The 13077-nt window shown below is 35.2% G+C and overlaps 1 protein-coding gene across 1 annotated transcript; it reads right to left on the reverse strand.

Moving 5' to 3' along the window:
- Window positions 1–234: 234 nt before the first annotated feature.
- On the reverse strand, window positions 235–6586 carry LOC145048935 (uncharacterized). The gene is made up of 16 exons (XM_078997585.1): window positions 6300–6586; window positions 6165–6209; window positions 6019–6059; window positions 5808–5889; window positions 5657–5701; window positions 5484–5540; window positions 5255–5314; window positions 4980–5107; window positions 4566–4818; window positions 2157–2223; window positions 1817–1887; window positions 1658–1747; window positions 1448–1556; window positions 1078–1169; window positions 643–748; window positions 235–455 (listed from the first exon to the last, which is right to left on the reverse strand). The coding sequence occupies exons 1-16, from the start codon at window positions 6393–6395 to the stop codon at window positions 364–366; spliced, it is 1434 nt and encodes a 477-aa protein (XP_078853711.1). The 5' UTR covers window positions 6396–6586; the 3' UTR covers window positions 235–363.
- Between the last annotated feature and the right edge of the window lie 6491 nt (window positions 6587–13077).

A 13077-nucleotide genomic window follows, 5' to 3' on the forward strand; every position in this document is an offset into this window, starting at 1 on the left:
ATGCTATTTATTCTATTTAGGAATGTTTTTGTTTTTGAATTGGGTTTTATTCTAAAGGTCCTTTTGTCTTGAATGCTCTTTGTCAGATTTTTTATTTATGTATCACAACATCCTTTTAAAAAATGGTGTCTTCACAACTTGATTTAAAAAATAAATAAATAAATAAATACCCACGACCCTAAAGCCTACAAAAACTTGAATCTCTTATTTTCTTATACAAATAACTATGAAATATGTCCTAAACTCAGTCTCTTGTAAAATCTTAAATAATAAGACAAAAAGTAGTTAGGCGTTAAGTTTACAGTAAAAAGTCTTGAAAAACACAAATGACACAAACTTAATTATGATACAAGCCATCTGATTTCATGAAGCATATGCCACATCAGCAGAAGAGGTGTCCATGTCATTCAATCCCAACTCCTCGTTCTGTTCCCATGATCTCTCGTATTCATCAACTGGAATTTTCATACATTTTTATCAAAAGCCAATTATATGCACAATAACATATCACAAATGTTGCAAAATCACTTTATTTAAAATAATAACCATATTTCAATTCTTGTGAAAATGTTTATTAAGGAACAACGTCACAAACCAGTAACCAAAGAAATTGTTCCAAAAAAAAAAAAATTAAAAACTTACAAATTAACTGAAAGTCGTCTTTAATATCATCAGTTATTGGTGCAATGAAAGAGTTTGCCAGAGCATCATCTAAGATCAGTGTCCAAGTTTCTTCTATATTCAGAAGCTAAACAAATTCAAAGATGGAATGATTAATACCTATAATGATAACAATAAGAGTAAATTACATTTTCGGTCAAAATGACTTTATTTTACTATATTTTGCCACTTTGGTCCTTATGACTTTTTTGGTCCTTGTTAGAATGAAAATGACTGTTTTTGGTCGCTGAATATAATTTTTGTAGAATTTGGACCAAAAACATTACAAAAATCTCAAATGAGGACCAAAATTCCAAGAGAAAAGTTTTTGGGACCAAAGCTGAAAAAATAAGCAACACTCAGGGACCAAAAATGTAATTTACTGTAATGATAATTACATGATTCATAATTTCATACCTTGAGGAGTCTGGCTTTGAAGTCGAGCCATTTGCTTCTTCTATCCTCATCCAGACTATCTCCAAAAGTGAACCCGTGTACTCTCTCAAGACCTGTAATTATTTACAAATCATAATCACAAACAAGCTTATTTATTTTACCATATTTTGTCACCTTTATAACTGAAAAAAAGTAAAATATTTTAAACATAGTCTTAGTGTCATTTTTATGTCATTTTACATATTTCAACTAATTTTATTACCAATGGTCATTTTTTTTCCAGCTAACAGCTAGCTTTTTAGTTATCGACTAGTATCAGCACCTCAAGCTGACATTTTGTCAAAATGATTAAAAAAAATATAAAAATAAAAAAATAAAAAAAAAAACTTACTTTCGTTGATTTTGGTGACTAAACCTTCGACAGTTGTCACAAGGCCTCCTAACGTGCCACCTGCAAGCTCCAAATCAATCTCCGGGATTTTTACACTTGCAGTGTCAGACTAAAACACACAAAACCAATTTGTTAAGAAAACACAGGTTTTCCAAAGAAACTAAATTCAAAAAAAAAAATGTCATTGATTATTTATGTATATATGGATACCTTTATGACATCACGGCTTAAATCATTAACGTTTCTGACAATCAGTGTCACTTTCTTTCCTTTTGCAGGTATAGCACCACCTGCCTTCAGCTGCAAGAAACTAAGCAAATGAGAAAACTTGAACAACAAGCAAAGAGGCGTACAAAAATAACTACAAACCTCAGAATTTCTATAGCCACAAGCATCACAAGTAGATGCCATCACAATCACTTCTTGGAAGTATGGAATCTCTTGTCAGTAAGTCAAGCTAAACAAACCTTAAAAGGGACACATGCACAAAACAGCAATGTACTTTCCTTTTCTTTTTTTATTGTAGCCTTGTATTTGCAATTTATTTACTGTAAAAAAATCTACCCATTATGGCAATATGATGACATGGCACAAGTCACCATGTCATTGTCCGCATAGGATACCCACATGTAATATATTGCTGACGTGGCAAAAGAATTTATGGAATATTTATATACTTAAAAATAAAAAATAAATAAAAAAAGGATACTGGTCACAAACATCCGAGTCTCACACCTAACAGCACAAGCACCACATGTTGATGGGAACGTCATTACCTGCACAAAGTAGAACATATATTATTTATAGAATAAATTACAGTTTTGGTCCCTGTGGTTTGCTCAGATTCATAATTTTAGTCCAAATTTTGAAAATTTGTCAAGATGCATCCTTGTGGTTTAAAAGACAAAATTGCAAAAATGGTCCCTGTGGTATGCAAATATTTGGGGTTTTAGTCCAAACAGTGACTTTTTTGGTTTCGTAGTCCTTTTGGAGTGGTTTGTATGTGAAAATGGTCCCTCCGAAAATTGAAATGACTATAATACCCTTGGGGTATTTATTTTTCATTTTTGTTTCATTATTCTTAAAATTTAATATTTATTTATTTATTTTAACAATTAAAAAAATAAAAAAGGCTCTCTCTCTCTCTCTCTCTCTCTCGTTTTAATACCCAAAGATACAACCCACCATCATCTTCTTCATGACCTTCGTCTTTTTCAAACCCTAACTCGTCACCACCATCTCTCCTTCTAGTCACCAAAATACACTACCAACACCATGATCAGAATTCAAGACTTGTTCATGTTGCAGATTCGGTGAGTTCCCAGTTTACCCACCTAGATCGTATAAGGATATGGTGGTGTCGGAGATCTACAGTATCAATTAGCATTTACTCTCGTTCCCTCTCTTCCATTTTTGGGACACTTTTACAACAATCTTCAAATCTAAGTTTTACAAGACAATAAGCAGTAGTGCTTTATGGAATTGCTTTATGAAGTTCTGGGGTATTATATGCTTTCTGAAGTTTCTGGGTTTTCTCAAATCTTAGGAATAGAACTACTTTATAAGACTTGCGGGAAAACAAATACATATAGAAATGGGTTTCAAGTAAGAAGATATTCAGCATTCTCGTCTTTAGAAAGAAGATATTCAACATTCTCGTCTTTGGAAATGTGTGTCAGATGCATGTATTTTGTGGCAAGACAACACCCAGATCGTGACCTCTAATCTCCCGCACCCTCTTTCGTATCTTTCTCCCTTTGAATCTGCTACCTTCAGTAGCCTTTGTTTTCACTGTCTCACAATATTCCTTCTCCCCCAACACAAACAGATTGACCACCACAACCAAGAAACACCTTAACACCTCCCTCTGCAAGGACATCACCCATCAACACAAACAGAACCCAGTTTTTGATGACTAAGAAGATCACGACTCAAACTCTTCCCCCCCCCCCCCCCCCCCCCCCCCCCCCCTCATACACTCCGTTTGAAAACAAAATTCAGACTCGCAGTTGAACACGAGCGTATGAAAACCAAACCCAAGGGAAACTTCAGCGATCGATGTTTGTAAATGGTTGTTGGGGGGATAAAGCTCGATTGAGCATATAGGATACACAAGTGAATTCATTCTGAAAACCCTAAAGTCTCTCATCTTTGATTTCAAATCAAAACCACAAACCCTTTCTTACCCGATAATTCCTATATGAAAATCCTAGGGCTCTTTTGCACTGTCATGACCCAGATTGAAAGCGAATCAACACTCTGTTCTTGGTATAAACAATGGGGTATTTCAAGTTTCCAACTGCTTCATCCCTTGCTGATATAGGTTTTCATATGTCCTCATTGGTGTGTGGTTCTTGTATCTCGGGATTGGATTGTGCTGGCCACATACTAAACAATTTCCCCTTTGCTATATCAGTTAGAGAGAAGATACTTTTCATGGTGCAATATGGATGTTTTTCACCAAGAAGATATACACGAAATAAAATGAAAAGAAGTGTGAGCTGTTGGACTTGTGATTGAACGAGAGAGAGAGAGAGAGAGAGAGAGAGAGAGAGAGAGAGGTGGAACCTTTTTTATTTTTTTAATTGTTAAAATAAATAAATAAATATTAAATTTTAAGAATAATGAAAGAAAAATGAAAAATAAATACCCCAAGGGTATTATAGTCATTTCAATTTTCGGAGGGACCATTTTCACATACAAACCACTCCAAAAGGACTACGAAACCAAAAAAGTCACTGTTTGGACTAAAACCCCAAAAATTTGCATACCACAGGGACCATTTTTGCAATTTTGTCGGTTTAAAAACATTACTGGTTTTTTTAAATGGACCAGGGACATGCAGTGTAATTTTTTTAAACCACTGTCAAATTTTCAAAAGTTGGACTAAAAGTGTAAACCTGACCAAACCACAGGGACCAAAACTGTAATTTACTCATATATATATAAAGTTAAATACATTATACATATATTCTTTCTCTAAAGAGCAAGTTACAAAAATGGTCCCCAAGTATTATTGATTTTTGTCATTTTGCTCCTTATTTCAGGCAATCTTTAAATTCAGTCCGTTTTCTCTAGAGGGCAATTTGGTCTTTTCCATGGTAGATGATTAAAGTACCTCTTCTGGAGCAGTATAGCGAAAAAGAGTTTCAGCAAATTCTGCAGTGTTACCCTGAGCAATAGCTCGCCTACCAGCAACTGCTCCAACTGATCCATGGGGTTGAGATGTTTGATTGTTTTTGTTTGATGATTCATCATTTTCATGTTCTCTTGTTTGTGATTGGTCAACAAGATATCCAAGTGAGGCTTGTTGATCATGAGTTCTCTCATAGAAATCAATAGTTAATGATGGATCCACAGATGGAGCATACCTGTTGCAAGAAATAGCATTCTACTTTCATTTATTTGTTTATTACTATAAGTTATTAATTATAGCATACTACTTTATTATATATAATAAACAAATCAATAAAAATATGCTGCTATTTTTCAGAACAAAAAAAAAAAAAAAAAAAAAAAAAAAAAACCTTACGGGTTCTCTATAAAGCTGTTGCCAGCAGGATCATCTAATATGAAGGTAAAAGATGAATTCCCTGTTGCACATGATCTTAGTTTTAATATGAACTTGTCTATAGCTTCAGCAGTCTGAGGATCAACTTTCTGTAAAAAAAAAAAAAAAAAAAAAAAAAAAAAAAAAAAAAAAAAAAGTCCAAAATCACTGAAAATTAGCCAATTAGGTCGTTTCACAGTTACCAATTGAATCTATGTTGAAAGAGGGAATTGAATATGTACAATCAAGTGGCAAACCTTTCTTTCTTCTTGAAGTGCTTGTAATTCATCAGCAGATCGGACCAAAATTCCTTCAACCTGAAAGATATACACAATGCACTTCCAATCGATGTCAATAGAACTAAGTTATTTCTGCCTAGGGTTTAATGGAAAACCTCACAGGTAATCAAATAGTTAATGAACTGAAAGGAAGTTCAAATTTAGAAGATTCCAGAAGATAAATTCGAAGAGGAAAAGACGGAATTACCGTTGATAGAGATCCACGTTGTGACTCGGGAGGAATCTCAAAATCAAGTTGAGGTATCTACATATACACAGATGTAGGGAAGAAAGCACAATCAAATTGACGATTTGTTCCATAAATTTGGCAAATTGGATTTCGATTGGTGATAGTCGCATTGAGAGGATAAAGTCGCATACCTTAATTGTGGCTGTTTCGGATTTCACTACTTGACGATTAAGCATCTGCAATGAAAAATCCAGTCAGAAAAATGAAATATACAAATACTTTTATATGAAATTACGTAAGTTGGAAGTACAAAAATCTTATTTTAGTTCACTAGACAACAACCTTTTGATCATCTGATGAGAATTCCAAACGATAGCAAGAACCTCGGGGTTGTATCTCACCGGCAAACTGCACCTCATTGTTCCTTCATATGAACAAGAACATCACAATAAGAAATTTAATAGAGCCTCTTTCAACTAAACATTCACCAGCAAATTTAATGAAGAGAGATCTATGAATTGCAACAAGTTAAGTAAAATCAACATCCACACACCTCTCGCCACAATGAGGACACTCAAAGGCTGACAACAAGATCTGCAAGGCGCGAAGATTTGTTAAAAACAAAAATTCATGAAACATACAGCTAACAGCTACAACATTAAATTGAGAAAGCAATTGAACGAAGAAGATAAAGATTACCTTTCTAAAGTGTGGAATCAAAGTTAATAGAAATCTCGTTATCCCCTGTCACTCAATGCAATTGAAGTCTATATCAGCATCAAAGAACTTCCACTGTAATCATCTTCATACATGTGCATTCGCATACAAACTTACATTTTCACCGCATCGCATACAGAGGCTCTCAACCTGGTACAATGGAGCGTCGTCATCATCGGTAGAAACAGCTTCAACAACAGACCTCACATCCATTACTGTTGAATCGTTTAATGTCTTCGTTAAGAATCTTCTTTCGAGTTTGCTAATTGATGGAAGAAGTTCACAGAAAAAAAAAGCGATTTTGTGGGAGCTATGAAATTTGAAAACAGTTGGGAAGGAACCTCTAGAACAGGCAGGAAGGTTGCAGAATGCTCCTTTTTAAACGAACTCGCCGTCATATTTCATCCAACTTCACAAACAGGTCCCTTTTCTTTAGAGTTTTGACAACGTAACAAAAAAAAAATAAGGAAATTGATTTTTTTTAGTAAATTACACGGTCCATAGCTTATTTTTAACTCGGATCACTCTTATAGTTTGGTTTTATTACGTCGTTCGTCCCTACCCAGGTTAGAATGACTATTTTGCCCTTAATGATATATTTAATTTTATTAGTCCTTATTTTATTATTTTAAAATCAAACCCATACCTTAAATCTAAAACCAAAATCATTGATGAAAAGTTCATAAATAAATCTATGTAAAGTTCAACAATAAATTTGTAATACATCTAAAATCAAACCCGTACCTTAAATCTAAAACCAAAATCATTGATGAAAAGGTTGCAGATACAAAAATCCCACATACAATCCCAAGTGAATCAACACACGAGACCAGTTTATTCTATTAACACTCGATAGTTTGATCGGTAATTACAAAAAAAAAAAAAAAAAAAAAAAAAAAAAAAAAAAAAAGATTTGAGATTTAACAATTTAACAAAGGGGACTCATGATTCAATGCAGCTACATCAAAATTTTCCCTTTGGTTTTGCCATTTTGGTGGATCGGATGGATCTAACTTGAAGCTTCCAGTTGTTCCCCATCACATGTTCTCCTCCAAACATTTGATTTTCTCGTCATCAGAGGTTCACCATGGTCTGCCATTTTAAACCTTAGATTAAAATTGTAGTGAAGAAATCAAAATCCATAAATTTTTGGTTGATGTCGTCGTTGAAAGTCGGACGTTGGGTCCCTTGCAATAGGTTGCTTCTTCTTGTTGGCTTTAGTGTCATGGACTTAAGGTGCGTTGTGGGTGTCGTTGGTTTAGAGGAGAAAGGCGACAGATGATGGTTGGGTGGTTCACTGGTTTAGAGTAAAAGTGGGGGGGGGATGATTGGAAGGAAGAGTAAGCAACATCTTTCCCTTGAATATAATCGTCAGACGATTGTTTGAAGTTTCTACTCGTCGACGGCAGCGATTTCAATGGAACAGAGGAGGTGGCGCTGGAAAGAGAGGAGAAGGAGGAAGGGAGACTGATGTTGGTCCGATGGATTAGGTTTTTGAAAGACCCTAACTTTCGTATTTATGAAAGACTCAAACTTTCATACTTGACAATATAGTTACCCCAAAACATGCTACTTGCATATTCATAAAAACAATATTTAACATTGATAAAGAGGTTACAACTACTTGATACAAACTGACTATTTTAAAGTGTTATATATTACATAACTTCCCAGGATTCTATAGTTTTATACATATGGGAGTGCAAAATACAATAGTTTCAAACTATTCATAAGCTTCTATCGATACAATAGTTTCAAACTATTCAAAAATCTGCTATCAGTATATAACTATACTGGATACTTATCTCCTGCAATTTGTTAAACATTGAGAGGGTAAGCGATGATGCTTAGTGAGTTCAATAATAGATACAATATAACGTTATGCCATATATATATATATATATATATATATATATATATATATATATATATATATATATATATATATACTTCAATATGGCAGAAGCACAGAGGAACAAGGAACAACAAGGGCATATGTGAATCATGTGACAAACATTCCATATCAATCATTGATTTGATTTAGAGATATACAATCAATGAGACAAAAAATTTCATGCTTGATATACATCAATAAAGCTTTGGCCCAAATGGCACAAACTTCGGATTAACATTTTGGTAGATTTCAGGCTTATAGCTCTGTCTAACCTTCTGCCAATACCATAGAATAGAAATCATTCTCTTACGGAGACATGTTCTACATGGCCAGAGGCTACATACCAGTACCAACGTGAATCTAAGTCCTTTCACTGGTCACATGGTCAAAGGTATATCTTTGCTATTAAAAATAGCGAATAAAAAAAACCCGAAATAATAGCACTGAAAAGCACATAGCACATATAACACATAACATACAACTGCTCCTATATATTAAACTCACCGTGAAATAACCGGGGGGGGCTAAAATATTAATTTGGGCAGCACTTCGGTTCTAAATATCACTTTCTTCGTTGAAAACCGGAAGTTTTCTTGATAACCGGGCTCTGCGAAAGTAGAGCTTCAAAACCGAAAAGATAAATTTTTCGGGCTTCTCGGGCACTTCGTGGCGTATTTCGGGGGGTATAATCGATATCGGGGCTTCAGGGAATGTTAAGATGAAGAAAATATGGAAAAATGGGTAAAAGATGACAATTTTCCAAAATTACCCGAGAAGGCTCGCAAACCCTCTATTTATAGGGAAAATCCGAGGTTGGTCGAGAGGAGGAGTTAGCAGCGAAGCAGCTCGGTGGCAGCGAGGGAAAGAGACACGCGAAGGGGAAGGGCGAGTCAGCAGCGAAGGGTACGCGGCAGCTGCGCATGGCTCCAGCAAGGCTCGGTTCGAACAGATGGCACGCATGCAAGGGGCCGGGTGTGAGGCTGCGAAGTGCGACACGGGGCGAGGCGCGTCGGACGCTCATTGGGCCGAAGATCTAGGCGAATCAGAAGGCAACACGCGTCGGATTCAGGTAGAGCGGCTACTATTCATGCGAGGTGACGTGTCTAGCACTATTCATGCGAATTTTCTCGGAAATTGAACCAAAATCTTCCGAAATTCATAATTTTTGCATACGGGCTCCGATTTTGACATTCTTTATATGCACGTGTAGCTAAAATTATGCTCTACAACTTTCTTTTAGACCTCGTCTGCTAATTTTGACTTTAATTTTAATATTATTATTTTTAACAGACCGGGGCAGGAAAATCCGTTAAAAATTCATAACTTCTTCATCCAACGTCCGTTTTCGTCATACTTTTTATTGTTGTACTACTAATGACGAGACCTTCAATTCTTGTTTAGGTTGTGTCGGCTAAAAATCGTTCGATCTAAAATTTAAGTTTTTAGTTGTCTACTTCTAAGCTGAAACTTCGAAAAATCATAACTTCCTCATATGAAGTCAGATTTTAGCGTTCTTTTTATCGAACTTCTCGGTTTAACGAATACTATGACTTTCATTTAGATTATTAAGGCTAAAAAGTAGATTATCAAAAACTCACTTTTTACGTCATTCGGCGACGTGCCGGTTTTGTCGCGGATCTTTGATTGGTCATAACTTCTTCGTTATAACTCGCATTTCGATAAGGTTTTTGCCTAAATGTTTCTAACGAGATTATCTACGACTTTCAATAATAAAATTTTACTTATTTCAAATTTTATATTTTCGCTATATTTCACTATTTGGCTTTTAATTGGAATCTCATAAGACTTCCAATATTTTATGAGTGATTCTAAACATAGTTTTATTTTATTTCTAGTAAAAACTATCTGTTAGAACTCAACATTCAAATTCACATAATATTTCATAATATTATTTACTTAAAACACGATTTCAAAACGTGTATGTTACAGTTTTATTTTCATTCTTTACTGATACTAGAGAAAGAGTAGGCCCACATTTAATAAAAAAAAGTTATTTTATAATTAGTTAAAAAGCAAATAAAAATCAAACCAATTAAAACATTATATAAGGGTATATCAGCCATTTTAAGTCAGCTAGGGACCAACAGCGTAACAAAACCAAATTATAGGGACGTTCCGAGTTAAAAAAAAATAAGGTAGGTACCAAATGCATAAATTACATCAAACCATATGGACCGTTAGTGTAATATACTTTTTTAGAGATAATATCATTGTAACCCTACAACATTTTTATTTTGGTTTAAAATGTCCTTAATATTTTTTTTTGCACTCGTAAGGCATAAAGTTTATTCCAGGGGTTAAAAAAAGTCATTATTAAATAATCGAAGGGACCAAACAATTGTTTTCCTTACTTTTTCCTTAAGAAGGCTAACGCCCCCCCCCCCCCCCCCCACACACACACACACATAGATTGGATTTTAAATTTAAGTAATTGCATGTTTTAAACTGGGACTCGACGAGTTGGAGGCCCAACTCGTCGAGTAGACTAGATTCTGGACGCGAGTTTTAAGTAACCTACTTAACGAGTCGGGAGCCCGACTCAACGAGTAGGACTGCTTGGATGAAACCCTAATATTTGGGGTTTACATCCTATTTAACGCCTTAACTTATCCTATTTCAGCCTCCATCATCTTTCACAGCCCAGGAAAGCCTTGACTCGAAACCCTAAAGCATTTGGAGTGTCCTTGAGTCATTTTTGTGTGTTTTTGGTTGTTTGAAGCTTGAAGAAAGAAGTGGAAGCTTGGGGGTTCCAGAAGAAGCAAGTAGATCCAGAGGTTTTGCTTCATTTCCAGCTTATTCAAGGTAAAAAGCTTCAACCTTGACCATTTATCTCTCAGATCTCTAGTTAGGGCAAGTTACTATATTTTCTAAGCTTTAGTAGGGCCACTTTGGGGATTTTGTGGTTCTAAGGGGGTATGACTTCAAATCTGGAACCATTGAGGGTTCCCATGGCATAAAGGTGGCAACTTTATGGCCATGGGAGTCCCATGCACCTTGTGGACCTCATTTTTTGGTCTTTTGAGCTTGAAGACCCATGCATGGACGTAAATTTTGTGACTTTACATGTAATATGTGATGAGTTTGAGCCAAAAGAACATCCTATGTGCTCATGCAAACCCTAATGCTTGGATCTAGGTTTCTCTATTGTATATGCAATTCATCCAAGACTTGTGAACCCTAGATCTAGTGTATATAATTCGAAATTGACATAACAAAACAAATATATATGATTACCTCTTCTTGAAAGGCTTGAATCTTCTTGTCCTTCGATCTTAGAGTCACAAATGTCACTCGTCTAATGGCTTACAAACACCACAAGCAAGAGGATGATCTTGGAGAGGGGTTAGAAGCTCTTGAAGTCGGCTCTGGTACTCTTAGAAGTAGGGTTCGCCAAATTATGAAGCCTTAGGGGTCTATTTATACTTGTGTTGTTAGGGTTTCAGTCAAAACCCTAATTGGATAGCTTAGGCCTTAAATAGTCCAAAGAATCTCCCAGAATAAAGGCCTTGGATGAAATTAGATGGGCTCCCACTCTAATTTTCATCCACCTCTTATAACCAAAAGGATTCTCAGCCCAAATCAACTATCACACAATTGACAATTCTAGTCCCCTTTATTTAATTAATCTCTTTTAGCCACATAATTAATTCTTGTCTAATATTAATTAAACTATATGATTTCTCCTTTAATATATTATTCATATAACATATTAATAAGTCATAATAACCTCTTTATTCATAAACCATCCTATCATGTTGCTTTAGTGAAGGCAACCCAAAATGACCATGCATAACCGGGTCAAATACTTACCAAATATAGTTACGGGCTTAGACAATAACCCAACAGTCTCCCACTTGGATAAGTCTAGTAACTACAAATGTAAATACAATCCGATTAGCAATCGTAACTCTCAAAGACGTTGTCGAACTCTGATCTTATCAGTAACCTGTCCTTTAGATAAGGGATCGTATAGTCCTCCGTTCTAGATATCGTGCGGACAATTACATGGAACATAGTCATACTTATTTTCCAGCAGTTTGTTTCTCGATCTCAAATTCGTTTGACATAGAACTTAATTGAACATATCAATTCAGTCCTGACCGGGCCAGGCACATAAGTCAAACCAAATCATCGAGGGACCCTGATATCACTTTTACCCTCTTAGGATAATTCGAACAGATAAACTTCGCCTTATATGAATTTACTATCCACTAATCAAATCATGCACAACAATGTGTTTTATAACATCAAGTTACTCATGAGTTTACGCATTATTAATGCACAACCAATTAGTAAACAACAAACCATATATCTAGGTTTTAAGACCTTTTGATATTATTATCTTACGATCACTTGTGATAAAATTCCATGAAGTGATTCCAGCAAGCGTGGGTTTATTCCAATGCTCAAATCAAGTTCATAAGCACTCATGAATGTTGTAGAAAACTTTTGTTATGTCTAATACATTTTAGACAATCTACACACCAATTCATGACAATCTTCATTCATACCTGCTTCCAACATATGAACGACTGTGGACTGTTCGAATAATCTTATTATTCATGAAGTCAAAACATGCAATGATGCAAAATTGAAATAATAGGTAAACTAACACAAGACAGTAACTTTACTCATAAATAACACCCGTTTATTTAATCATCAAATGTTAATTACAATTTATCTATTACACGTTTCTAAACTATCTAATCTAACTAATATCGTCCTTCAGCCCAATGTTCTTATCGTATTGTAAGTGCTTAACCCTACTCAGTCCCTTCGTAAGTGGATCTGTTGGGTTATCGTCCAACGATACCCTCTTCACTACGATGAGTCCTTCTTCCACCCGATGTCGAATAAAGTGATATTTTATGTTGATATGTTGAGATCTACCATGATCCATCGGTTCCTTTGTCAAGGCAACCGCTCCTTCATTATCACAAAAAATTTCCATAGGCTCCTGTATGGCTGGCACAACTCCAA

Source organism: Lactuca saligna, chromosome 5, assembly GCF_052625555.1.
Source record: "Lactuca saligna cultivar CGN05327 chromosome 5, ASM5262555v1, whole genome shotgun sequence".
Classification (NCBI taxonomy): domain Eukaryota; kingdom Viridiplantae; phylum Streptophyta; class Magnoliopsida; order Asterales; family Asteraceae; genus Lactuca; species Lactuca saligna.